Source organism: Coenobita brevimanus, chromosome 100 (genome assembly GCF_032717465.1).
Source record: "Coenobita brevimanus isolate Jiangsu-jjx chromosome 100, ASM3271746v2, whole genome shotgun sequence".
Taxonomy (NCBI): Eukaryota; Metazoa; Arthropoda; class Malacostraca; order Decapoda; family Coenobitidae; genus Coenobita; species Coenobita brevimanus.
Window position 1 is genome coordinate 58,799,201 of NC_137053.1, and position 26,479 is coordinate 58,825,679.

The 26,479-nt window shown below is 42.2% G+C and overlaps 1 protein-coding gene across 1 annotated transcript in view; it reads left to right on the forward strand.

The window, feature by feature from the left end:
• LOC145414700 (thiamine transporter 1-like) overlaps positions 1–24,088 on the forward strand; it is a 65,830-nt gene extending 41,742 nt beyond the window's left edge. The window contains exons 7-8 of the mRNA XM_080284223.1: positions 968–1,103; positions 22,859–24,088. Of these exons, the coding sequence (XP_080140349.1) occupies positions 968–1,103; positions 22,859–23,029 (307 nt within the window). The 3' untranslated portion in view covers positions 23,030–24,088. The remainder of the gene's footprint in view (positions 1–967; positions 1,104–22,858) is intronic.
• The last annotated feature ends 2,391 nt before the right edge of the window (positions 24,089–26,479 follow it).

The following is a 26,479-nucleotide window of genomic DNA, read 5'->3' on the forward strand; positions in this document are numbered from 1 at the left end:
TGCTAAAAATAATGTTGAGTTTAATTTTTGTAGAAAATGTACTTCAGTGTATTTGTGATACTGAATTATGCAGTGATGGGATGTATTAGAGAATTTAAGTATCTGTGAGATGCATTTAATAAGGAGAGCAGGATGGTTGAAAAAAAAAAAAGGGTAGAGGGCCCAGCACTATATGGAAGTGTCAGGGATTCTTGGCATGGGCAAAAGGTAGTAGGCATGTGAGCATGGAAGTAATTCATGCTTAATAATATTTTGATGATAGCATGGATTCATTAGAGTGAGGCATAAACACTGAAGGACAAAAGTTAGATTAAAGGCGGTAGAAAAGAGTTGCCTCAGGAATGCATATGGAACCAGAGAGATAAGTGGCCACATGATCAAGTGTTTAGAAAGAATGGAGTGGAGGTGGATAAGTGTGGGTAAGAGGAGGTATCAAGGTATTTTAGACATAATGAATACACTGACAGAAATTGATAAATAAGGCATATCTGTGTGGAGCTGATGAGAGAATGGTAAGTGAAAGGTTCAGAATACATGGAAAGGTGGAGTTGTGGAGCACCTGAAGAAGGGTGGCTTATAATGAGGCAATAGAGTAGATATGAGTTGCAAGACTACAGAGAGAGACTATGAAGCCTGTCAGTCTCAGCCATCCAGGATTTTATTTCTGGAACTGGTTGTTTGGCAGTTGGTAGATAGTACATGCAATATTTACAGGTCAGAGCTTGGAAGAGAAACGTAGTATCCTGATAATGTCTGTGTTCATTCATTCCTATGGTAAAGCTAAAAGCAGCAAGCCAAATACAGCAGGTTTACTAGTTGATTTATATAAGTACTGTATACAGTATCACTTTGGTACAGATCATGAATCACAAAAATGTTCCTTACTTTCTAAAGTATCATTTTATTAATGGATGATCAGGAATGCTACTGATAAATAACTTTTACAATATCAGTATTATGTTCTCAGCTACCAGGTGGCCAAGCAACTTCAAGCTGACAGCTATGGTTTAGTGTTTGGCATCAATATGTTTGTGTCACTCCTCCTCCAGTCACTCCTCACTCTGGTGGTGGTGCAGATACTGGAAATTGATCCACAGATGCAGGTAAGCTGTCCTTACAAAAATATTTCAGGGATGCTCTCATCTTAAGTTCATCTAAATGAATTTACAGCCTTATGAATTCTAAACTTTATAGTCTTCAGAATCAGTTGGGTTAGTGAAATGGTGCCCCTTCTAAGAGAATACAAGGTATGGAAACTGCCTGTATTTTTGTTTGCTGATGTTAGTGTTCTGTTAATTGAAGATGAGTGGTAAGTGCAAGGCCTGGTGAATGAGCTTGGATATTTGTGGAAGAAACACAGTTTGAGAGTGAATGTAGCAAAGAGTAGCTACTAGTACTTTTTTTCTTTTTGGAAGAATAAAGTTGCAGAGTTCACAGTGAGACTGAATGGCTAGGATATGAAGAATGTGAGTGCCTTCATTTATCTAGGTACTGTAGTGTGACAAGCAAGGATAGGAATTTTTGAGAATGAAGTGCAAGGAAGTGTACAGCAGAGAAGAAGGGTTGCAGGTACATTGAAGGTGGTGACAGGGAGCAGGAAGGTGAGCATGGAAGGAAATAAATCACTGTATGACAATAAACTACACACTTACTTACAGAAATGAAGCATAGACTTTGCTGGAAGAACGCAAGTGAATCACTTTTCGTCGACAAATTGGAGAAAGAAACACTGACGTGGGACTTAGTGTGTATTGACGTTTCCCTCTATGGCTTCCTCAGAATGCAATTGCTGAATATGCACCACATTTCCTGTATATATAGCAGAAAGCAGTGGGGCTGTGGGGGGGTGTAAGGTATTGACTAGGGGTGGTAGAGGGGCAGGTAAGGTAAGGAAGGTGAGGTCCAGGGGAAATGGATTACAGATCACTCACTCACTCACTCTCTCTCTCTCTCTCTCTCTCTCTCTCCCTCACACACACACACACACACACACACACACACACACACACACACACACACACACACACACACACACACACAGTGTGCTGGGATCGGCCATCCCTTTACCCTTGTGACCTCTGTTTCCTTACCCAACATTCCTTCCCTCTCCTTAAGGACTTCCCACTTCATCTGTCCCTCCTCTCTGTCCTTGTGCCATGATCTGCAATCCCTTTCCCCTGGACCTCACCTTCCTTAGCCTACCTGCTCCCCTTACCACCCCTAGCCAATACCTCACCCCCCCCCTTACACCCCCATTGCCTATTGCTGTACCCTGTATATACAAGAAATGTGATATATGTTCAGCAACTGTATTCTGAGGAAGCCTTGAGGTGAAACGTTAATACACACTAAGTCCCACATCAGTTTCTTTCTCCAACACAAGTGAAGATTAAGAGAACATAAGAACATAAGAAGAGAGGATAACTGAAGTAGGCCGGTTGGCCCATGCTAGGCAGCTCCTAGAAGAGTAACTGAAATACTAGAATGAGATAAGGATAGCAAAGAAGAAGGCTCTCCCCCGCCCTCCAAACCCTCCAGCCGAAGCCGGCAGGAAAAAGTCAGAAAGAACACCACGCTGTATAGAAAAACTGGCGTGGACATGGAGTGGAAATGAGTTATACATCAGGTATCAGAGATGCATTTGGAGTTTTGTGGAGAAATGAACAGTCAAAAAAGGAAGTTTACAAACACTGGTGTTGAAGTAGATGTTCTGAAAAGGGTTAGAAGTACCTTGAGATGGTTTGGCAGTGTGAATAAAGTGGAGAGTGAGACTGACTAGGAGAGTTTATGTTAATGAGCTGAAGGGAGAGAAGGAGACTGAAGATGAGGAGGAGGGGCAGAGAGGATCGGTACAGTATATATGTGAGTGTGGTTTGGAATGGAGAGATGGTCACTTGATGGCAAAGGACAGGGGGAACATGGAGATAATTTATTTATTGACATCCCATCTGGGATTATGATGTTTGGATACACTGTAGATCGCTTGATAATTATCATCTGAAAATCAAAAGTTCTCTTTATGGGTGGGATGTGGAGGCTGAAGGAACAGTGGCAAAACAAAAAATGGCTGGGATGGATACAAGTAAGATATTCAGATGAAAGAAGCAGAGAATACATTGATAGTAAGAAATGTGTGAAGAGATTGGTAAAGAGAATGAATAAGAGGCAGATGATAATTTTGGAATAAAAATAAATGTATACTACTTTGGCACTGTTTTCAAAAGAGATGCAAAATGTTGGGATTAGTTTCAAAAGGAAAAGTGTTGAAGTGTGAGGGATAAGTGGAAAAATACAGCAAATGAAAGAGAAATATGGAGTACATGCCAAGACTACATTAAAACTGATGAACTGGAATGTCAAAAGCAGAGCAGCAGCAAACACGATTGGGTTCGATGTTGCACAAAGAAAAATGACTGTGTTAGAAATAAACTGCTGTGAACAGGCCGAAGAGTGGGCATGCATCAGGTGTTGAAGAAGTATATGTAGAGATAGTAAAATGCACAGCAGAACCCCTTTAACTCAGATTACAGGGAGGGAGAAGGCTGTCCAAGTTATGAGGTTGTGCAAGTTATAGCAAATGAATTTTGAACTGTGGTAAAAAGCATTTTGTTCATCCTAAATTTTAATTCATAGAGTTACGTCTTGTTCTGCATCTAAACAGCCACCCAGCACTAGCCATGAGATATAAGTTTCATATGTGTGCCAGACATTCATCAGCTGCTTGAATTTCAGTGCCTCAAACTCCAACACCTACTGAACATTCCTGAAGGTACCATTTATAAACAGCTTCATCCAGATTTTCATAATTCAGTTTTCCAGAACACTTCACTGTTGATTGTTTACTTCTACCACTAAACTTGCATGTACTACTCAGGCATTTGGAAATTTATATCAGAGACAATTTCAAAATCCCATATTCAATTTGGGCTTGAGATGTCCCTGTGTCTAGCTTTTCAAGGATTTTCAGTTTTTCATAGACAGACTAACACTTTGGTTTACATCTGGGGGCAGGCTTAGGCCCATGAATGAAATATCAGCATGCTGTTTTTTTAAATTCATAAAATGGGGCACAGCAGCATTATAATGTGATTATTATGCAAAATCTTCATAGATATTCTAGCAAAACATGTAAATGTAATTGATATATGTTATCTTTGAAGTAAATTATGCCCTAAACTTGAAAAAAAAAAAAAAAAAAAAAAAAAAAAAAAGCAAAAGAAACTTGTCCCAGATCATTTAACAAACTTCAGGAGGCCTTTCATTTATGCATGAATAGGGAAAAACAATGGGTGCAACTGGTCTTTAAGCAGGGAAAACAGACTATATTGGTAAGTCTTGTAGTACTGCACCATAAATTACTTTCCATTGATTTGTAAATACAGAAAGAAATACACTGGTCAAACACTTCACAGCTTCAGTATTTTATATCATCCTTTTCCTTAACAATTAAACACTTTCCTTAACCATCATCAGCACATGAATTGGCAGTACAGGTACAGTAAAAGTCCTCTCATTCGAGATCTACAGGACCAAGCAGGTGCCAAAAGCGCACTGCAAACTGCTGGATGACTGGGAAAACCTGCCAAAAAATTTCTAGGAGTCATGGTCGCTCACCCCAGTGCAATAACAGTGTCTACTAAGTATTACTGGTCAACCCTAAGCACTAAATCGGCTTTCTGTTTCTTAAGGTCATATATACCGGAAGAGCTTACACCAAAATCTTCCATTATCTTCATCTTAGGAACACCCACCTCCAATTTTTTCAATAATTCAATCTTGGTGATAGTCAGTGCCTTATGAGTGCATTTATTCACAACACCAGTAGGCTTTCCACAAGTTGAGGCCATAGCACAACATGAGACTAAGAGGATGACTGTAAAATGGCATGACAAAGTTTCCAAACTTTCGAAAAGTCCCGCTTACAAAGCCAGACACTCATGCATCATGATGGCCGATGACGCATGCAGGGTTAGCAAGCAGAAATCTTCAAAAGCGCTAAACTCAACTTTAAAATGCGCAAAGCTAATATAGGTGAACTGTTCAATCTTTCGCACTAAATTGGATTTCAAAATGCGCTAGATACAGAAGAAAATCTAATACAGTATTATTGGCACTAAATTATTATGAAAAGCAGTAGATCTAGTGTCAACAACGCCAAATTGGCCGATTGGTTCAGCATGTGCCAGAAGAGCAGAGATCTTTCGTAATGGGACTATTTATGAAAACCGCTGAAAGACCAGAAATACCGTAAGACCAGATGCCGAGTGAGAGGACTTTTACTGTAATTGCTTAGCACTGCATTTTTTCTTTACCCCAATTATCACCAAATATTCAGTGACCCAAAATCATTCTTGCTTTATAGATAACACTTTCCCACTCTTAACAAAAGAATACACCCTCACTTTTCTCACAATACAGTTTTAGTCAGTGAGGTTGTGGTCTTCTGACTCTGGCTCTTTAAATGTACAGAGACCTTCCTCTTTGCTATATTTCTTTGTAATTCTATAATATTTCACCATGTACTTGTCATATTCCTCATAGGTCTTGTTCAGAATCTTTCCTCAGCAGTGCATATGCCTCTGGTGCTTGCTGTAGTTGAATACTGTCAGCACATGATCCTAGTCTCACTTTTAACTCCAAATCTTTGGTCTTCGTAGTCTTCACTTTTTGATTTTCATGTTTTATCTTCTGTTATTGGTTTCATATCCATTCTTCTTGGCTTTGGACCTCAGAAAATGCTGCAGATACAAATGATTTCTCATCTGACTTCTGTTAATTCAGCTAGTGCTGGATCATCGTCAATATCACTCTGTCCTCTCCTTATGTAAACAAGTACACAAATTAGTAATAATGACTCTTGAGCACTTAATTTAGCTCCCACTGGCAGAAATCCATTATTTACACTGATGCTATTATTATCCCACCAGATATGTCATTATTCCCCCACCTTAGGACAAGGCTAACAGGTCTGTACATTACCACATAACAGCTAACTGTTTATGGACAAAAGGTTCCCCTTAGAATCCGTGTATGGAGGAGGTATACAGGTTTTACCCAAGTGGTCTGTCCAGGTGTCAAACAGTCTTGTTTCCCATTATGATTTTCAGTCTTTGAAACATCTCGCATATTTCTTTTTGTCAGTCAACAGTCCGCAGTGAGTTTAGGAGAGTGTGTAAGAAACAGAATTTAAAGGTGAATGTAGGGAAGAGTAAAGTTATGGTCTTCAAGAGAAATGAAGCCACTGATTGTACAGTGAGGATGGATGATGAGGAAATGGAAAATGTGAGTGCATTTAAGTACTTGGGTAGTGTGATGAGTAAGGACAGAAGTTTGGAGGATTAAGTGCTTGATAAGGTACAACATGGAAGAGAGACTGTGAATGCATTCAAGTAGTTGGGTAGTGTGATGGGTAAGGATGGAAGTTTGGAGGGTGAAGTGCTTCAAAGGGTGCAACAAGGAAGAGAGGTTGCTGATTCTTTGAAAGTAGTAAGAAATAGGGAAGTAAGCATGGAAGTAAAAAAGTCATTGCATGATAGTATTGTGATACCAACTTTAATACAATATATGGAAGTGAAGCTTGGACCTTGTCAGACGGACACAAGTCAAGAGTGAAAGCAAGGGAAACGAGTTATTTGAGAGGAGCATGTGGAGTTACATAGAGAGGCAGACTGAGAAATGAGGAAGTGAAGGAGCATTGTGATGTGGATGTGACAGAAAGCATTAGGAGAAATACACTGAGGGGGTTTGGACATGTTTTTTATTTATTTTTTTTTTATGCAAGAAAGAAGGAACCAAAGGCCAAGGGCCCACAAACCGTTCCTTCCAGGAAAAAAACAAAAACAAAACAAAAGACAGCCAAATTCAAGATCCGTTCATTCCGAGATAGCTGGACACACTGCGTTTGAAAGATGAGATCATAGGAAGTAGGAAATGCAAACAAAGGGAAACAGTTCCAGGGTTGACCTGTTGCATAAATGAAGGACTGGGAGTAATGGTTAACTCTTGCATTAGAGAGTTGGACAGAAAAGGGATGAGAGTTTGTTGCTAGACGGGTGGTATGCACCTGTCATAGAGGTGGAGGGATGCAAGCAGACAGTTCAGAGGAGCAATGACTATTGAAGTAGTGATAGAAAAGAGATAAAGATGCACCAGTGCGGCGAAGAGACAGAGGTTAAAGAGAGCCAGTAAGAGGAGGAAAGTTGATGAGACGTAAAGCCTTTGACTCCACCCTATTGAGAAGAGCTGTATGTGGGGAGCCTCCCCACACATGAGAGTTGCACTCTACACAGAAGCGAAAAAAAACCGTGTGTAGAGTCAACAACTGTGCAGGGGTAAAGAAGGTACGGAGTTGGCTTAGCACACCCAGTCTCTTGGAAGCAGATTTTACAAGAGATGCAATATGATCTTTCCAAGAGAAGTTCCGGGTGAATGAAACCCCAAGCATGTTCAAGGATGATGCAGGATTGAGCTGGGTATCATTTAACATTAGTGGGTACTCCTGTAGAAGATTGTGTCAGGTTGATAGGTGTAAGAACTGAGCTTTGAGGTATTAACCCCTAAAGTTGTAATCACATCAATTGATGTGATTTGAGTTTTATGCCAAAATGCCTAATCGCATCAATTGAGCAGAGCCTATAAAAAACTACGGAGCGCTTCCTCTGCCCCAGTTGTGATGTACATGGCTTCAGACCAATGAAAACTCACCCCTGAGTCACGTGAGGGGGGATCGGACCAACCTGGGCGGTGGGGGGGCACCCCCCTTCTGGGCTGCCTCCATGCCACCCTCTACCCCACTCCCTCCTTGTCCCCCCATCATCCTTCCACCTCTCCACGCACCTGCATCTCTCCTCCCACCACCACCTGTGTCCCTTCCCACCCACTCTCACTCCTCCTCCCACCCTTGTGTCCCCCATGAACCCCACCCCATCCCTCCCTCCTTGTCCCTCACTACCCTCCCACCCCCTACAGACCCCTGAGAGTTATCAGGCTGCCAAGATGTTACAGAACACACTGAAATGCTTTCTTTTCATGCGAAAAGTTGGTTATTTTTCCAACTCCCGTACCTATAGGCCTACTCCCCACAGCCTACTTTATCTCCCCACAGCCTAGTAATCTCCCCACATCTACATACTGTACACCTGTTTTCATGGCTTTTTTTTTTTTTTTTTTTTTTGTCCGACTCTGGGCAAAGGCTTCAGGGCCTATTTCTTGGGGGCAGTGACCTAAAAGGTCCCAAGGCCCAGTAGTCCTCCTGCATCTCCACATGTCACCACTTTGGTGCTAACACCCACCATCTATATGGAATACATGCTATGGCTGTCTCACACAGGACTGTTTTATTGGTATTAGCGGTGGTATTTTTATGACATGTTGGCCGGTCATCTGGTAGATCAGGAAAGTCTGCGTTTTAGGAAATTCAAATCCCTAAACTGTTCCCTGCCCCAGCCGGGATTCGATCCTGGGTCCATTAGGACTGCGGGCCGCCTCTCTACTGATTCAACCACCGCCTTCCGCAAAGGTGACAAAACACTCTGAAATGACCTGTTTCAATAAGAAAAATACGTAGTTATCAAAATTGTCACATTTTAGAGTGTTTTCAAGGGGTACCTATTATAAAGGGAAAAGGGTGTGTAGATCAGATATTTGTTCTAAGATGTTTAGTGGAGAAGTATCTAGAGAAGGGAAGGAAAATGTATGCTGCCTTCATGGACTTGGAGAAAGCTTATGACAGAATAGATAGGCAAGGTATGTGGAAGGTATTAAGAATATATGGAGTGGAGGGGAAATTGTTGAGTGCTGTGAAGAGTATGTACGAGGGAGCTACAGTGCGAGTGGATGGTGAGCTGAGTGAGTTCTTTGATCTCAGTGTGGGACTGAAACAGGGGTGTGTGATGTCTCCATGGCTGTTTAATATATATATGGATGGGGTTGTAAAGGAGGTGCAAGGTAGGGCAGTGGATGTGGGGGTGGCCCTAATGAATGAGGGTGAGATTTGGAAGCTTCCGGTGTTGCTGTTTGCTGATGATACAGTATTGCTGAATGAAGATGAATGGGAGTTGCAAGGTTTGGTGAATGAATTTGGGACAGTGTGTAGGAGGAGGAATCTGAAAGTTAATGTAAACAGAAGTAAAGTTATGGTGTTTGAGAGGAATGAAGTCACAGAGTGTGCAGTGAGGTTGGATGGTGAGGATATGGAGAATGTGAGTGCATTCAAGTACTTGGGTAGTGTGATGAGTAAGGATGGAACTTTAGGGGATGAAGTACGTGAAAGGGTACAGCAGGGAAGAAAGGTTGTTGGTACACTGAAAGCAGTGATGAGAAATAGGGAGGTGAGTATGGAAGTTAAGAAGTCACTGCATGATGGTATTGTGATCCCTACCCTGACGTATGGAAGCGAGGCGTGGACCTTGCAAGAGGGGAACAAGTCAAGAGTGAGAGCAGCGGAAATGAGTTACTTGAGAGGAGCATGTGGAGTGACGTGGAGGGACAGGTTGACGAATGAAGAAGTGAAGGAACGTTGTGGGGTAGATGTGGATGTGGTTGAAAAGATTAGGAGAAATACACTGAGGTGGTTTGGACATGTGGAGAGAATGGAGAATGAAAGACTGACTAAGAGGGTGTATGTAGGTGAGGTGGAGGGAGGGAGAGGGAGGGGTAGACTGAGGATGAGGTGGAGGGATGGAGTTGAGAGGTATATGAGGGAGGGGGGGGTGAGTTGGGGGGAGGGTAGTCAAATGGTGGGTGACAGAGTGACTTGGAGGCGTTTTGTCTGCGGCCACCCTTTGCGGGATTAGGGCGTCGGGCTATAGATAGATAGATAGACCTATTACAAACTTTTTAAAACTCTGACGCACGATTGTGCAGTAACCATTTGGCCTATGAGGGTGCGGATTGCGTTGTCAGGTGTGTAAATTCTTCTTTAGCCAGAACACAATCAATTTGCCCTTGGCGAAAGTTGCCAAAACTCCCCCAAATTGCGGTTGTGGGAGGTACCCTGCCTGAAATAACTGCGGTCTTTAGGGGTTAACCCCTTAACCGCGGGGCGTCACTTTCGTGACACTCGGGCGCAATGGATCATACTGCGGAGCGTCACTTTTGTGATTGTGTTATTTGAATTCTCCCGGGCTTACAAGTGGTGGCTTGTATCATCTATCAGTACTGCCAATGTCCAACACTAGTCAGCACCCGTAATCTCATCTGTACTCCCATCCATTTTTGACAATTTAGCTATTTTTCCCTGTTCTGGACTCCCCTCCCTACCTCCCCTCCATTACCCGCTCCTCTTGCCTGCCCGGCCGCGCTAAGCAAATCTTCCCCGGAATTTTCCACTGATTTCATCCATTGAAATAAGCCCTATGCCCTTTTCTTATACAATATATACAAAAAAGAAATAAGGTAAGTGATAGTGCCATACACCTGGAATTGGCTAATTATCACCTGACAACACCTCATGTGCACTCATTTGCTAATTTCCCCCTGTAATTTCCCCTTGAAATATGCCGTATAATCTATTCTCGTAATAAAAATATATATATGAAAGGAAGGGAGAAGCCTAATTGATATTTACATTCACCTGGAACTACCTATTTTTTTATGTATTGTCGAGCTTTCCTACCAATCATTTCATAGCATGTAAATTAGCAGCTGTCACCCTATTGACATTGTCAACCCTTGTCTGCCCATATACGCCTTAGGAATTAGTTCCTTGTCGTCCTCTGAGGTGAAACCATGTTGCACTCGCTCCCCGCCATTTCCACCGCTTCTTTGCCCATTGCAAAGGGCCCTGTGACCTCTACCCCTAGAAAAACTAGTGTGGGAAGCAGTAAAGGACTTAGTGACTCAGCAGTGGAACGTGAACTGGCAGAATTAACTATGATAATGATGGATAGCGACTTTGATCCTTCGGGTGAATCGTGTGAAGAGCCTGGGGAGGAAATCGTTACAGAAACTCCTAGTACAAATGCTTCAGTGTCCCAAGTTATCCCTAGTTCCAAGGGAAAGGAGCCATTAGTGCCAAGAGGGAAGGAATTTGGGAAGGGAGTGAAAAGGCGGGTTAGCCCCGGAACAATGGCCTCACGTGACCCATGCCGCCATGAGTCCCAAGGTGATTCACCTCCCCACTCCCCCAGCCCCACTTCACTAATTTCTTCCTCATCTTCAGCGGAATTTTCTCCTGAGTTTTCGTCGTCAGAGCCTCCACCAGCACCTACAGTGAAGGCAGGCCGTGGGGGACGAGGTAAATCCCTGACTCGTAAAAGTAGAGTAGCAACTAGAGTAAGGGCTGCTAGTGCTACACGGCAACCTAGGGTCAGTGAGAGTGACCTTGAAACAGCCCAGTCTGCCTCACTGCCACCCTCCACCCTCACCCACCCTACACCGCCACGACAGGGAGTCCTGGACGCCTTCGTGTGGATGGAAGGTTCCGATTTCATCCCTGAACATCTTCATTTTAACGAGAGTTCCTCAGGGATACAGCCTGCCTTCACTCTTGACGAGGATGCTGAGTGTGTGGACTTCCTTTGGCCTTCCTCGATGACGAAGTCATGCAGCACATATGTGATGAGACAAACAGGTACGAATCACAACGTGCTGCAAGTGGTGCAGGTGCAGCGAAGATGCAACAGTGGATCGTGCTGGGAGTGCAGGAGCTGTATGTGTTCTTCGCCCTCATGCTTCTCATGCCCCACTCAAAGAAGCCTGATTTGGAAGAATACTGGTCCATGGACCCCTTACTACCCTCACCCTCCTTCAGTAAGTACATGGCCAGAGATCACTTCCGGAACATCATGGGAAACCTGCACTTCGCCAACAACGATGTACCTTCCCAAACCGACCCACTCTGGAAGATCCGAGAGATTCTGAGCAGAATGAAGGATAAGTTTGTCATTCTTCTACCCCTTTCAGAAGGTTGTCATAGACGAATCCTTGGTTTTGTTCAGAGGACGTCTTAGGTTTGTACAGTACATTCCAAGTAAACGCCATCGCTTTGGAATCAAGTTCTTTGTACTGTGCGACTGTAAGACGTGGTACATCCTTGACTTTGTCAACCATTCAGCCAGCACTGTCGATCTGGACAAAACACACCCCCTTGGCTTTTCAGGCTGTGTAGTGAAAGTGCTGCTTGAAAGGTATTTTGGTGGGAATCATGTGCTGTATACTGACAACTATTATACAGCACCAAAACTTGCTAAATATCGTTCAGAGCACGGCATCGGCTCCTGTGGCACTGTGAAGAGCAATCGTGCCCACTTCCCCAAATTCCCAGAGGCAGGAAACTCGCAGCGAGGAGATGTGCACCTACGCAAGTCTGAGAAGATGCTGGCAATACAGTGGCATGACAAGAGGGTCGTGCACTTGCTCACCACCGTACACAAGGGGGAAATGAAAGACAGTGGGAAGGTTGACCGTAGGACAGGCGAACCTGTGAGGAAACCTGATGCTGTCATAGACTTTATTATCAACATGTGGCTGGTGGACAAGTCCGACATGATGACTGGAGAGATCGACTGCCTCAGGAAGGACACTAGGTGGTACAGGAGAATTTTTCTGCATCTCATAGACATGACGATGCTGAATGCCTTCATCCTGTACAAGATGAAGGTAAAGCCACCCAAGTCCTTCTCCCTGAGGTTGTTCGCCAGGACTTGTGTTCAGCAGCTGCTTAAGAGATATGGTAAGGTGACAGCAGCCGCTCCAAGGCACCATGCAGTAAGACTTCCCGACAGACTTGAGCAGAGGGCATACATGGATCGGCACAGACTGGTGCAAATTCCTGCCAAAACCAAGAGGAAGGCTGCGATCCGCAGTTGCCAGGTGTGTGCACATACCACCCGACGCACACCTGAGCACAAACGCACCTCTTGGCAGTGCGTTGAGTGCCAGGTTCCCCTCTGCGTTACCACAGCCTGAAGCAGTTCTGAAAGTGCAAGTGGAAAATGTAAATAATGTGTAAATAGCAAGTGAAAGCAATGGATGTAAATATGATGGAACAGTGTAATATAGTTTTATAAGTTACTGCAAGTGACAGTGCATTACATAGTGTAAGTAAAATAGAAGTGTAAATATTGAAAATACAATAGAAAATGTAAATAGAAATCTAAATAATTAGTAATACAGTCAACCCTTGGCTATCACGGGTTTTGCTATCGCGTTTCATGGCTATCACGGACAGGTGAAATGCAACACAATTACCTTTATCGCGACCTCAAATACTGCTATCGCGGACGATGGTCGGCCAGAAACATTCAAATCGCGCGGGCTCCGCCCATGCGTATACTCGCGCCGTGATTGGCGCGACGTCACAGGCTACCTGAGCGCTGATTGGCCCAAGACATGGTTACAGCTACCCATCCTTCCCACCAAGGTTCAGAGAGAGTCAGCATTACCAGTCGACAGCAGCTATAGCTGTGAAGACCTATTGTTCAACCACAATGGCCACCAATACCCCATCCAACCCTCCTATCATTGGTGCACGTAACGCGGCTAACCCAGGATGGCAAGTGAGGAAGAGGAAGAACCTGCCTTATGCTCAGGGTCCCTTCCAGACTCCTGATGAAGCTGATCAAGTCCTAGACGAGATAGAACGTCGGAGGGGTGGCCAGTAATACTCCACCCCAGCCTCGGAACCCCTTCAACCCACCCAAGCCCCTCATCCTCTCCAAAAATGTTAAGTAAAATGGCTTATTACAGTTAATTCTGTTTTATTTATAACCTTTATGTACTGTACTGTTGTTAATTTGCAGCATTGGTTTGTAATCCCAGGTATTTTAGTGAAGGAGATGTGAAAATAGGGTAAGGTTGGGGTAAAGTTGGAGGTCGGGGAACCAATTAGAATTTTTCCCATTAGTTCTTAAGTATGGCTATCGCGATTTTGGCTATGGCGGGTCGCCTACGGTACCAATTACTCGTGATAGCCAAGGGTTGACTGTATAAGAATATGAATACAAATACTTGAAGTTATGACAGTGAAAGTGAAACCGTGACTCTCTACGTATTTTACTGACAGAGAAATTGAATGCCTACAGTCAGGGACGCACCCAGGGGGGGGGCCGGGCCCGGGCCCCCCCCTTAGCTCTCTGGGTCCTTTAAAAATTTATATATATTTATTTCGATAACAGCAAAACATGAAAAACTGGCAAGTACAAACAAAGAGTAACACATGAGCCAGCAGCTCTCTGACTCTAAACCTGCATGTGACTTCCCAGTAATTATCAGATTACCTGACCTCACCTCACTACGGGCACCCCCCCCTCCCCTTAAAAAAATTCTTGGATGCGCCCCTGCCTACAGTGACAATAAACTACTATTACTGAAGGAAACTTATGGATACAGATTGAAGATATATATAAGTGTTATATAGTAATAGGAATATAAAGTGTGAGTGTTTTTTTGAATAATAAATGACAGAATACCAGCAGCGAATGAGTGCAAGTGGGAAGGTCATACGCACTCATAATTTTCATTGCTTTCACAGTGTTTTTTTTTTTTTTTTTGAGTATGGATTCCAAACTATTTGAAAATCATAGAATAGTGTTTCTAGTAATAATATCAGGCTGTGGTAATCATATTACGGGTTGTCGGGAAGTGTAAAGTGAAGACTTCGTTACCCGACTTCAGAGGTCTCCAAAAGTCCTACGGTACTCGATGAAGGCTCAACAAACATCCCAGGAGAAAGCTGAAGGTATGTGCCATAGGCATATATAATTTTAATATTCTAGGGCTAATAACTGATTTTTGGCAAATATTTTTAGAAAGTCTGTTGGAGCGCAAATATCCTAGCGGGGCACACAAGCCGAGCCAAAACAACCCCGCAGTTTAGGGGTTAAAAACAACAAGATTATTTTTACCCCAGTCAGAGGTACGAGCCAAGTCAGACATTAGGTGCGCCATAGCCTCATCCCTTGTTTGTTGAAGTAACTGCTGAGATGGACGTTGCAGGAACCGAATGGAAAGGTGAAGGGTGGAATCATCAGCGTACGAGTGGATAGGGTTAGATGTACAGCCTAGAAGGTCATTGATGAATAAAAGGAAGAGAGTTGGTGATAGGACATAGCCCTAAGGAACACCACTGTTGATAGATCTAGGAGAAGAACGATGGCTGTCTACAACAGCAGCCAGGAAGCTATAGATGAAGGCACAGATAGAAGGACAGAAACCGCAAGAAGGCAGTTTGGAAATTAAAGATTTATGCCAGACTTGATTGAAAGCCTTTGAAATGTCAAGTGCAATGGCAAAGCTTTTGCCAAAGTCCCGAAAGGAGGATGACTATGAGTCTGAAAGGTAGGTGAGAAGATCTCCATTGGAGCGTCCCTGATGGAACCCATACTGACGATCGGAAAGATGGCTGTGATAGGAAAGATGCTTTAAAAATTTTCTCTTAAGAATTGACTCAAAAACTTTTGAGACACAGTTTGTTAAAGCAGTTGGACGATAGTTAGAGGATTGGGAATGGTCACCCTTCTTTGGGACTGGCTGAATAACAGCAAACTTCCACCAAGAAGGAAAGGTACAAGTTGACAGACAAAGGTGAAAGAGTTTACCTAGGCAGGGTGTAAGCACAGAAGCACAGTTCTTGAGGACAACAGGAGGGACTCCATCAGGCCCATATGCCTTGTTAGTATTAAGGCCAGTGATGGCAAAAATTACATCAGCTGAAGAAATTTTAATGTCAGCCATGAGGAAGTCAGAGGGGGGAAGTGTAGAGGATGGAGAGTGAGAGACTAATGAGGGGAGTGTATGTGAGGTGGAAGGGAGGAGGGGGAGGTGGAGGCCAAGGATGAGATGGAATGGAGAGGTATATGAGAGAAAGAGATGTGAGCTGGAATCAGGGCAACGAAATGGGGGACAGGACGACATGGAGGCGAGTTGTTTGTGGCCACCCCTTACGGGGTGGCAGTAGATAGATATATAAATATTGTAGAATAGTCTGCAATATAATGAACTCAAAATTGGCTTCAGACTAAGCCTTTTGCCATAACGAACACTCAATATTAGGGGAGAAAAAAAAAAAAAAAAAAAAAAAAACATTCCTTTGTTTTAGCTGAATAAAAAAGTACCGGGTAAGTTGCCAACATTTCCCCACCAGTAAGATAATACCCCATCATGTGTCACATAAAGTAACTATGACTGAAGCTAATGCAGTCATTATTATGATATGAGATTGCTTAGTGTCGTATGAAAGATATATCCAAGAATAATGATACAGGAAGTAAAGCAACTATCAGAATGTTTGGTGAGTGATGATCTGGGTAGTGTTAGGAGTGGTAGGGATATACAGTACTGTAATGCACTGTTTATCTGTCATGATTCAGCCAAGGCTTTGTCAGATAATGCATTTTTTTTTTTTTTTTTTTTTTTTTTTTTTTTAATACAGTATTGCCTATCTACCCCCCAACCCCTCTACAAGGGTATAACACCTATAAAAATCCTACACATATCTGTAAATATGCAAAACCTGTCTATACCAATTTTCCAGTGCCTGACTTTATATATTCATTATACAATAGCATTCATATATAACCACTGTTGTGTTAATGTCATGGTAATGTGATTTTAATGATTAAAAATGTGCTTCCTTTATTCCATGCTGTACATATTCCATCAAAAGTTTCTCATCCCCATTGAATGCTCGTTCAGTTACTGGCACTAAGAATATTGTTACTTATCAAAAGAGTGAGTGAGCTGTGTAGATGTAAATGAGTAGAGCCAAAGCAGGTGGCTAGCTACTTAAGCTCAGTAACACAAAGGAGACAGGCTGGCACCAAATATGTGCATAGGTACTTGACATTTCATTACTTTCCACATGAGGAGCTACAAGCACCAAGAATATATTGTTATTTACTGAGCAAGAGTGAGATGTGTAGATGGATATGAGCAGAACTGAAAACAGGCAACTAGCCTAGCTATATAAGTTATGTATAGTAAACTCTCAATTATTTGTTGTGATTCAGCCAAGCTTTATGCCGAATAACGTGAAAAGCTGGATATTGCATATCTGGCTCAACATTCGTCTTTGAGCCAGAGATTGTGATTCTATCAGTCTCGACCCTTTATCCTGAAAACTTTACCATGAGTAAGAGATGAAAACTGAGCATATAAAAACAATACAGTAATGATACAGGACAGTAATACAGTGCTGTACGTAGTGTACTATTGTACCTGGTATGTAACGATAATCACCAAATGTTGGCATCGATGGGGAGAAACAGCACTGGGGGTTTTGCACTTATAAACAGCATAGCACACAATACAGCACAAGGGGTAGTTTAACAATCACAATAGATCACTAGGACATGAGTACTAGCAGGCCATTAGCTTTGCAATACAATACAGTACAAGTACAAAAGGGCTTGAGTATAGGATGCCACAGTGTTAGCCAAGCACCAGGGTTTAGCTACCGCATGGTCAGAAGAGCAGGAACGCACAGGCACGTCTTGACTCTACGACATCCACGAGTGAGAATGAGAGTGCAGCAGTATTCTTGGCACGCCAGATAAGCCAAGCCCATGACAGATTCTGATTGACTGGCACATAGCAGGTGTTTTCATTGGCTCCAGAGCTTTCGCATTGCCCCTGGCACCAGTTGGCTACTGCTTTCGATCCAGCTGAGACCCTTCAACGCCAGATATTGCACTGGACCACTGGTTAAGTCCCATTTCAGTGCCAGATGCTGCATAAGATCACCAGATATTGCTTTAATAAAGCCAAGATAGCTGCGCCGGATATTATGTTGGGGCGGATATTGCAACGACAGATTATAGAGAGTTCATTGTAACACAAAGGAGACAGCCTGGCACTGTCTGTATGCATATTTACGTAAACATTTTATTATTTCCACACATAAAGCTACAGGCATTGAGAATATTTTGTTATGCATATTTTTCCTTTCCCCATGATAACCTAAATCATGGGGAAAGGAAAAATATGATATTTAAGGTGGCAAATCAGATGAAGAGGGATAATCAGGATATTATAGGGGAGCAGTATATGAAGAATGATGAAGGAAGGGTAGTGGTGAACAGTGGGGATATTAAAGATGCATGGAGAGAGCATTATAGCCGGTTGTTGAAAGAGGAGTTTGACTAGGACAGGGAACATTTGGAGCCAGCAGATCCAGTGTTTGACCCTTGGCCTTTGATTGACACAGTTACTGTGAGTGAGGCAATAGGCAGGATGCAGGTGGGGAAGGCAGCAGGTGTGTATGGGTTGACTGCCAAAATGTTGAAGACCTCAGGAGATACAGGGGTGAGGTTAGTCACTGACCTGATAAATATGATTATATATGAGTGTGTTGTCCCAGATGATTGGTTGAAGAGTGTAATTGTAATTGTGTACAAGGGGAAGAATGATGGCCTGGAAAGAGGAAATTATAGTGGTAAAAAGCTTTTAGATTTGATAATGAAGGTAGTGGAGAGAGTTCTAGAAGGTATGATTAGAGAAAGAGTGAATATTGATGAGATGCAGTTTGGATTTATGCCAGGCAGGGGGACCACTGATGCCATATTCATTGTTCGACAGCTTCAGGAAAAATATATTGGAAAGGGGATCTGTATTTTGTTTTTGTTGATTTGGAAAAGGCCTTTGACAGAGTCCCTAGAGAGGTGGTGAAGTGGGCAATGAGAAATCTTGGCTTGGAGGAGTGGTTGGTTAGGGTGGTAATGGGGCCACGTATGTGGGTGTTCGCATCCAGGTAAGAGTGAATGGAGATTTGAGTGGTGAGTTTTCCATGAATGTTGGTGTGCATCAGGGGTCAATTTTGAGTCCCATGTTGCTTATCATGGTACTTGAAGTCGTCTCATGTGACTTCAGAAATGGACTGCCATGGGAGCTGTTGTTGCAGAGAATGAAAGGGAGGCGGAGGAAAGATTTAGGAAGTGGAGAGATGGTATGGGGCACAAGGGCTCAAGGGTAAATGCAGATAAAACAAAAGTGACGATATCTAGGGTTGGTGGCGGTACAGTCAAAGAAGAGGGAGAGTGGCCATGTGCAATTTGCCACAAGGGTGTGGGAAGTAATTTCATCTTGTGCAGTGTTTGTGATAAAAGGGTGCACGAGAGATGTAGTGGTACTAGAGGTAGACTGCGAGATAATGCTGATTTTATTTGTGTGGCATGTTGGGGAGAGCAGGTGGAGATTGTTCTGCATGAAAGGATTGAACTTGCTGGTGAGTCTCTTGAGTGTGTGGAAGAGTTTTGTTATTTGGGAGACATGTTATGTGCTGGAGCTGGGGCTGGAGCTGGCTCTGTGTCTAGGGTGAGAAGTGGTTGGAAGAAGTTCAGGGAGCTGTTGCCTCTCCAGACATTGAGAGGACTCTCCCTGCATACTAAGGGGTGTTTGTATGCAGCATGTGTTAGGTGTGTGATGCTGTATGGTAGTGAGACCTGGGCAGTAAAGGAAGAGGATATTAGCAGGCTCAAACATACAGAAATGACAATGATTAGGTGGATGTGCAGTGTGTCCCTGCATGCAAAGCCTGGGGGGGCTGGGTTTACGATGGAAGAGTTGAGAGATAGGATGGAACTGGAGTGTATTGGTACTGTACTGTGATGAGGAGAGGTAGGTTGAGATGGTTTGGGCATATGGAGAGGATGGAGGATGATAAATGGTTGCAGAATGTGAGAAGTGTTAGTACTGGGGGTGGGGTCGCAAGGGGTAGACCGAGAAAGACATGGGACGAGGTCAATGAGTGTGACCCCAGGGTTAAGGGACTGAACAGGGAGGCTGCCATGGATCGTGCAGCATGGAAAGCCGCCTTTAGATGAACAAGGCCAACGCATGCAAGCGTGTTGGAGCCTTCAAAAACGAAATGAAACAAAACTGTTAAAAATGAGAGTCTGATATATAGATGCATATGAGTAGAGCCAAATGGAAGTGACTAGCTACACAAATTAAATACCAAAGGAGACAGCCTAGCACTGTCTGTGCACATATTTACAATGACATTTTATTATTTTAAACAGAAGAAGCTATAGGCACTAAGAAAACTGTATTTTGTTATTTATTCAAAATTAGAGCTGCATAGATGGATATGAGGAAAGCCAAAAACAGGCAACTAGTTACCTAAGATATGCAACAAAGGAGACAGCCTAGCACCATCTGCATAAATATGTGTAAACATTTTATTATTTTCCAATGAGGAAAAGTACAGGCATGCACACAGCACAAAGGCAAGCAACATAAGCTTCTGCAAAAGCTCTGGTAAAGCAGCAAAAGCTATAAACTCCATGATGAACTTAATGCACACCTGCACCAGTTGGCATCCTCTCTGTGACTGAGGTGGAGCAGACAGCAGCCTTTGTTTTGGCAGGCACTGTCAGTCGTGTGGGGATGTTGGGGGGTGCAGTGAGTGGTTTCCATGCGCATCGTCGCTTAGTTAAATTAAAAACAGATACAGTACAGTATTGCATTAATTCAGCCAAAAATTTTTTCTTTGCTGGATTATGATGGGCATTGGAGTAATGCCACATCATGTTAACAGGGGACTGCTGTTTATATGAATTACATACTGTACAGTACTTGTACTGTACTTAATTTTGCCCATCATCCAACACAGGCATACCCTGGTTTAACGATGTAATTGGTTAGGTAAAACCCCATTGTTAGGTGGGGTATCGTATATTGGGGTAGCTACTTTTAACATGTAAAGTAATGGGAAACATTTACCAGCCTTGGGTTTCCCCCCAAAACAAGTCCAAAACCCACCCAAATGAGCCCCAAAACAAGTTTAAAGACAATATAAATGGCCTAACAGCTGTATAAGTAGCTAACCTATGCCTAACACCTGTAAATAACTCACTAAAACCAACAGATAAAATCTGAAAATCGTTAAATATAAGTCTGGAAAAAATCAAGCATAGTAAATGTACCCCAAAATGACAATGTTCACCCCACCTGTGGCTAAAGCACATTAATCTAAGTCTAACCCAGTTTTAAATCAACCTAAACACACAATTTTAGTCTAAAATATGATCAGAATTGGTGAAAATAAATCAAAACCCATTGTTAAACCGGGCTTTGGCCATTGTTAGGTGGGGTATGGTGGCATTTCTACCCCCATCATTAAGCCGGGGTATCGCATCTAGGGGTATCGTATATCGAGGTATTACTGTCCTTGAATTGTGCTTACTTTTGCCCATCATCCAAGTAAGACCTCACTATAACGAACTAATTGGGGCCCAAACCATTCCGAAAAATGCAAAATTCTGATAAATGCGACATCCGGACTTCCCCTGCTAACCCGGACTTTTTCCGATACATCAGACATTAGTCCGGATCGCATGAACAGTTTCTAAACTGTTTTGACCACCACTGTGGTACTGTACTGTATTATAACTTCACTACTTTAATCAAATGGTATAATATACATAATAATACTGTACTGTACACTGATAAACATGTCTTTTGTTTACCTTATTGTGGTGAACATAGCTGAAGTGGTCAGGCAGTCCGGACTGCTTCCGGCTTTATCAGACTTTTTCCGACATATAGGAATTTAGTCCGGTAGCTCCTTGAGTCCGATAAAAGTGAATTCCGGTCTATTGAAGTCCGTTATATCGAGGTTTTACTGTACTTACTTTTGCCCATCGTCCAATACTTGTACTGTACTTACTTTTGCCAATCGTCCAGTACCTGTACTGTACTTATTATTGCCCATCATCCAATCACCTTATGTATTGCTGCCCTACTTCCTTCTTGTATATCATTATTTTTCTGTCCTCCTCTCATCCTATTCCTCCTGTCTTTCCTGACACTGTTTATTGCTCTTCTTTCCACTTCTGGTGGCACTACACCAAATGACAAGCCAAATAGTTTCTGTAACTCGGGAAACAATTTACATTGCTGGATGGTAACCATATAGCCAGATAACAGGGTGAGGTGGAACCTACTACAGTGCCCATTAACTGGGTGGAGACACAAACGTGGCATCTACCCAGGAGCCAAACTTCCACATTCCTCCTGGTATCTCACTGCACCGATGCACTGTCAGTCACATAAGAATATCAATGCATTGCACGGGATGACCCTGCAGGGGCAGTAGCTTGCCTGCGGTTGATGGGTCCACTCAATCAGATAGACTAGGGTAGCACAACAGCAGCAACAACAGCAACATACCGTACCTTCTTTAAAATAGTGAAGAAAGCAGGTGAGAAGGACTGTATGGTATTTATGGCACTTATGATCTAGAGAAAGCATATGACCACGTGAACAAAGATGGATTATGGTGGTTTTATTTGCGGTATGTATGGTGTGGACAGAAAAATTATGAATTCTGTAAAGTTTTTATCATGATACTGAAGCACGGCATGTATTTAAACAGACTGATACCTAAGTGAGTCATTATCTATGCATGAGTGAGGCAAGGGCATGTGATGTTCCCTTGTTTGCTTTATATGCACAATATCCTGTTATATATTTAGAAGTTATGTGAGGGTAAAAACTAAGAGTTGTGGAAAGAAGGGATGGGGCTGGTAATGAAAGATGAATGGCAGAGTATTTTAAATCTGATGTATGCAGATGATGTTCTCTTTGCTTGTAGTGAGTAGGATCCTTGCAGTTTGGTTCAGAGTTCTGGGAATGTTTGTGAGTAGCATGGTAGGAAAGTAAATTAATGGTTGTTGAGAGAGAGTATGACTCTTAGTGTGATATTCTGGTGAATACTGAGATACTGGTACATAAATTGGCGGAGGAGTTAATTCTTTGATGCAATAACAGGAAAGAGTGGTATGGTATATGTGCAAAGGAAATGAAGAATACAGTCATTTGGGGGGGAGGGAATGGCCCTTATTATGGGAGGGTGAGGGGACTTAGCACAGGGATTTCAAATGTCAGTACTGTAATGTCATGAAATTTTCTTCAACAGTTTGTCATCTATGGAATCTACTTCCTATTCCTGGCCCTCGGGTTTTTCATGCTGTCTGCCTATGCCTGTGGGCGACTGGGGTGTAAAGGTATGAAGGAGATGGGGATGTGGGAGGCCCAGCCAGAAAGGACCATTCAAGAACCTCCTGTTGGGACTACTGAAGCTGTGTGAAAAAGACAACTACAGTACTGTGTACCTGTGCTGTGCCATCTATCACACTCATACTGTCATCAGTTCTGCATCATTAACAGTAGAGCTGAGTATCCCAAATTATAAAGTACTCGGACCATTGTTCAGACTTTGGGTTATTTTTCTGGATATGAATTATACTGTAGGTGATATGTATATACTGGTAGTCAGTTTTTTCAAATTATGAATGTAACACTAAATTCAGTTACAGCTCTCATACAGTGCTTTAAAACTTTCAGCATTTTCTTTTCTCTGTTTATTCAGACCACCTCTTAGTGAACTTATTCTGTTTAAGAAAGGCCTTTTATACTGAAGGGCTAGATTCAATAACCTTTACAGTGTGATGATGTCTTTGTCTGTCTTATTGATGCTACTGCCTGATGATTATATTCTCATTCAGCTTAGACCCCTCATAGTGAAAGCATTAAAAAGACTTGGTTGCCTAGCATGTGTTAACCTGATAGTGGCACAGTGTTAAAGAAACATGAAGATGCTGTCAAAATGAAAGGTTAGTGAAGACAGAGTATAACCATCAGTGCAGGGGATACTTATGGAGCTGCATAAAATTCCCTGACCAAACTTCACATTGTATATACAGTATAAACATGAAAACAAGAGACATGAAGCAGTCCAGGACAACATACAGTAAGTAAGTGTTGTAGTGGGGACAACTGAAGCAGCCTTTACTTATAAAAATATATTTTAAAATCTAGAAATCTTTTTTCAACCTCTGCAGGGACTGCTTCTGCAGTTTTGGGGAATTTAGAGGTTGGACAGGCAGTCTTTGCTGGTGCCATTCAAACTCTGCTTTTTACAAGAAAATTAAACCATTTTTCATATATACTTCAAAACTGACCTTTCTTGTTGGTAATTTTCAGTATAAATGTCAGTATAATGAAGAATAATACTGTGATATTAACTTGAATTAGGGATGCTGTAGCTACCTCAGTCCTGAAGTGTTCCATAATGTAACTGCCATTTTGACTTCAACTAACTATATTTTACCACTGCTGGCCCATGCATGCCTATGGACGGGGTGCATTACAGGTATCCTGCTTGTAACGATTGGGCTGTATTGCTCAAAATCGCAACATTAAGTGATTAATCAAAAATGTTATAACATGGGAATGTTTAATGGGGAAAGTGCTGAAGGTTCCAAGGTTGGTCTTCATGGGTTTGTTTTTACCTAACACACACAAAAAAAGCCAATTATGTAAAATTCCAGACTACCTAAAATACCACACTGTCACTGTAAACAGTTGTGTTGTAGATGATTGACAACTGTACACCATAGTAATAATACCTGTAATAATAATAACAGTAAAGCACTTAAAGTAACATCTATCTACTTGTCTATAGCACACCATAATCCTGTAAAGGGTGGCCACAAGCATATCACCTCCATGTTGCCCTGTCCCTTACCATTTTGCTGCCCTCCTCCCAACTTACACCCTCCTCTCTCAAATACCTCTCTACTCCATCCCTCCTTCTCACCTTACTCACACATGCTCTCCTAGTTAGCCTCTCACTGTCTGTCCTCTCCACATGGTTTAACCACCTCAATCTTCTCCTAATGCTTTTTATATCCACACCACAATGCTTCTTCACTTCCTCAGTTGTCATTCTCTCTCCATGTAACTGCACTTGCTTCTCTCAAACAACTTACTGTATTTCCACTGCTTTCACTCTTGACTTGTGTCCTTCCAACAAGGTCTAGGCTAGCTTCCATATGTTAGAATGGCAGTCACAAAACTGTCATGCAGTGGCCTTTTTACTTTCATGCTTACTTCCCTATTTCATATCACTGCTTTCAATGAACCAGCAACTGTCCTTCCCTACTGTATCCTTTCAAGCATTTCAGGTAATGTGTTGGTATAGCAGGGCTCTTGTTTGGTGAGCCACAGCTTGCAAATGCGAGTATTTTTTCCCTCTGACGAACAAATTTTACATGCAAGTTGTCTATTGGCAAGGAGAAAATACATCCACTTCAGGATCCAGTAAACTACAAAATAAGTAAATCTCACTTATGCTAAATGAACAAAAAAGGACGTTGTGATCGATTATTCTTTCCTTGTCACCATTGTGAATGTTTAAAACCTCATTATATGATTCTAATCATCACAATGTGTAAATGAATAAATAAAGTTATTGCTCGAAAAATATTTTACCTCATAGTCAGTTTGGCTACTAAAAATTTATTTGGCTCATAAATCTGAAACCTTAGGAGCCAAATGGCTCGCAACCATCAGCAGTCAGCAAGAGCCCTGTATAGACTTACCAGGCTGAGTTGTACTCATTTATTATTCTCCTAACAGTGCCACTATAACATGTGGAAGTGGAGCTTGGTCACTATTGGAGGGACACAAGAGTAATTTGAGAGGTGCATGTAGTGCTCCCCAACATTTTCCAGTGACTGATGAGAATTAGCTGGATTTGGCACTTGGTTTAGCTTCCTTTATACAGAAAACATTAGCTGTATCATGGTCAACTTCATAAATATTTCATGGGAGGGGAGGGAAGGAATGTTTGCCTTGAAAATGCTTGAAGTTGACCTGATCTCCAAATAATAACAGTACCTCTAAATGTAAATAGTTCACAAATATATGAGTAAGTATATGAAAAAAAAACTGAGTAATTAAATGTTTAATATCTCACGTTTGGGATTTGTAGTTATCCACAAGAAAACTGATAGTGAGTAATAAACATGTATCAAAACAAACCTAAGAGAATTAAATGTTAAACCTCATACATTAAGGAGAATATCATCTTAATAATGTGAGAATTCAAATAGCTTTAATCATAATTCCTTTTAAAGTTACCAGTACACCACCAAAAGGATCTTTCCTGAAAAATCAGCCTCTGTCCTGAAAAAGACACATTTTCCTTGCCCGGGGGAGGGAGGGGGATGACCCCATGCCTTGTACACATGTGGTCAACCTTAATAGAGGGATTGCTTAGAAGGCAAATGGATTCATTTTATACTAATTTATTCTAATCTAACCTAAAAATGATGCCATGTTTCCTCTTAAGGAATCTCCATACAAGTATTGTTGATGGTCAACTCTAATACTGGAGGCCTAGGATGAGGCTGAGATGTATATGACTGAGCGTGATGTGGATGGCAGGCAGCCTGATTACAGAGAACAGGGTGACATGGAGACAATTTGTCTGTGGCCACCCCCTCTTTGAGTATGGCACATGGCTATATATAGACAGATAGACAGCTACAAAAATACGCTGTACTGCTATTTAGTGTGCATGTACTCACTCTCTCTTCTTGCCACTTAAAAAATGTATTGCATCATTGCCTTTCCTGGCCATCAATAAAATAACTGACTGGAAAAAGGAGTAAAAAAAACTTACAACAATCGAGCAAAGTCACAATAAATTTTATACAGTTAAGCAAAGGATACATGTTTATCCTTAAGGTAA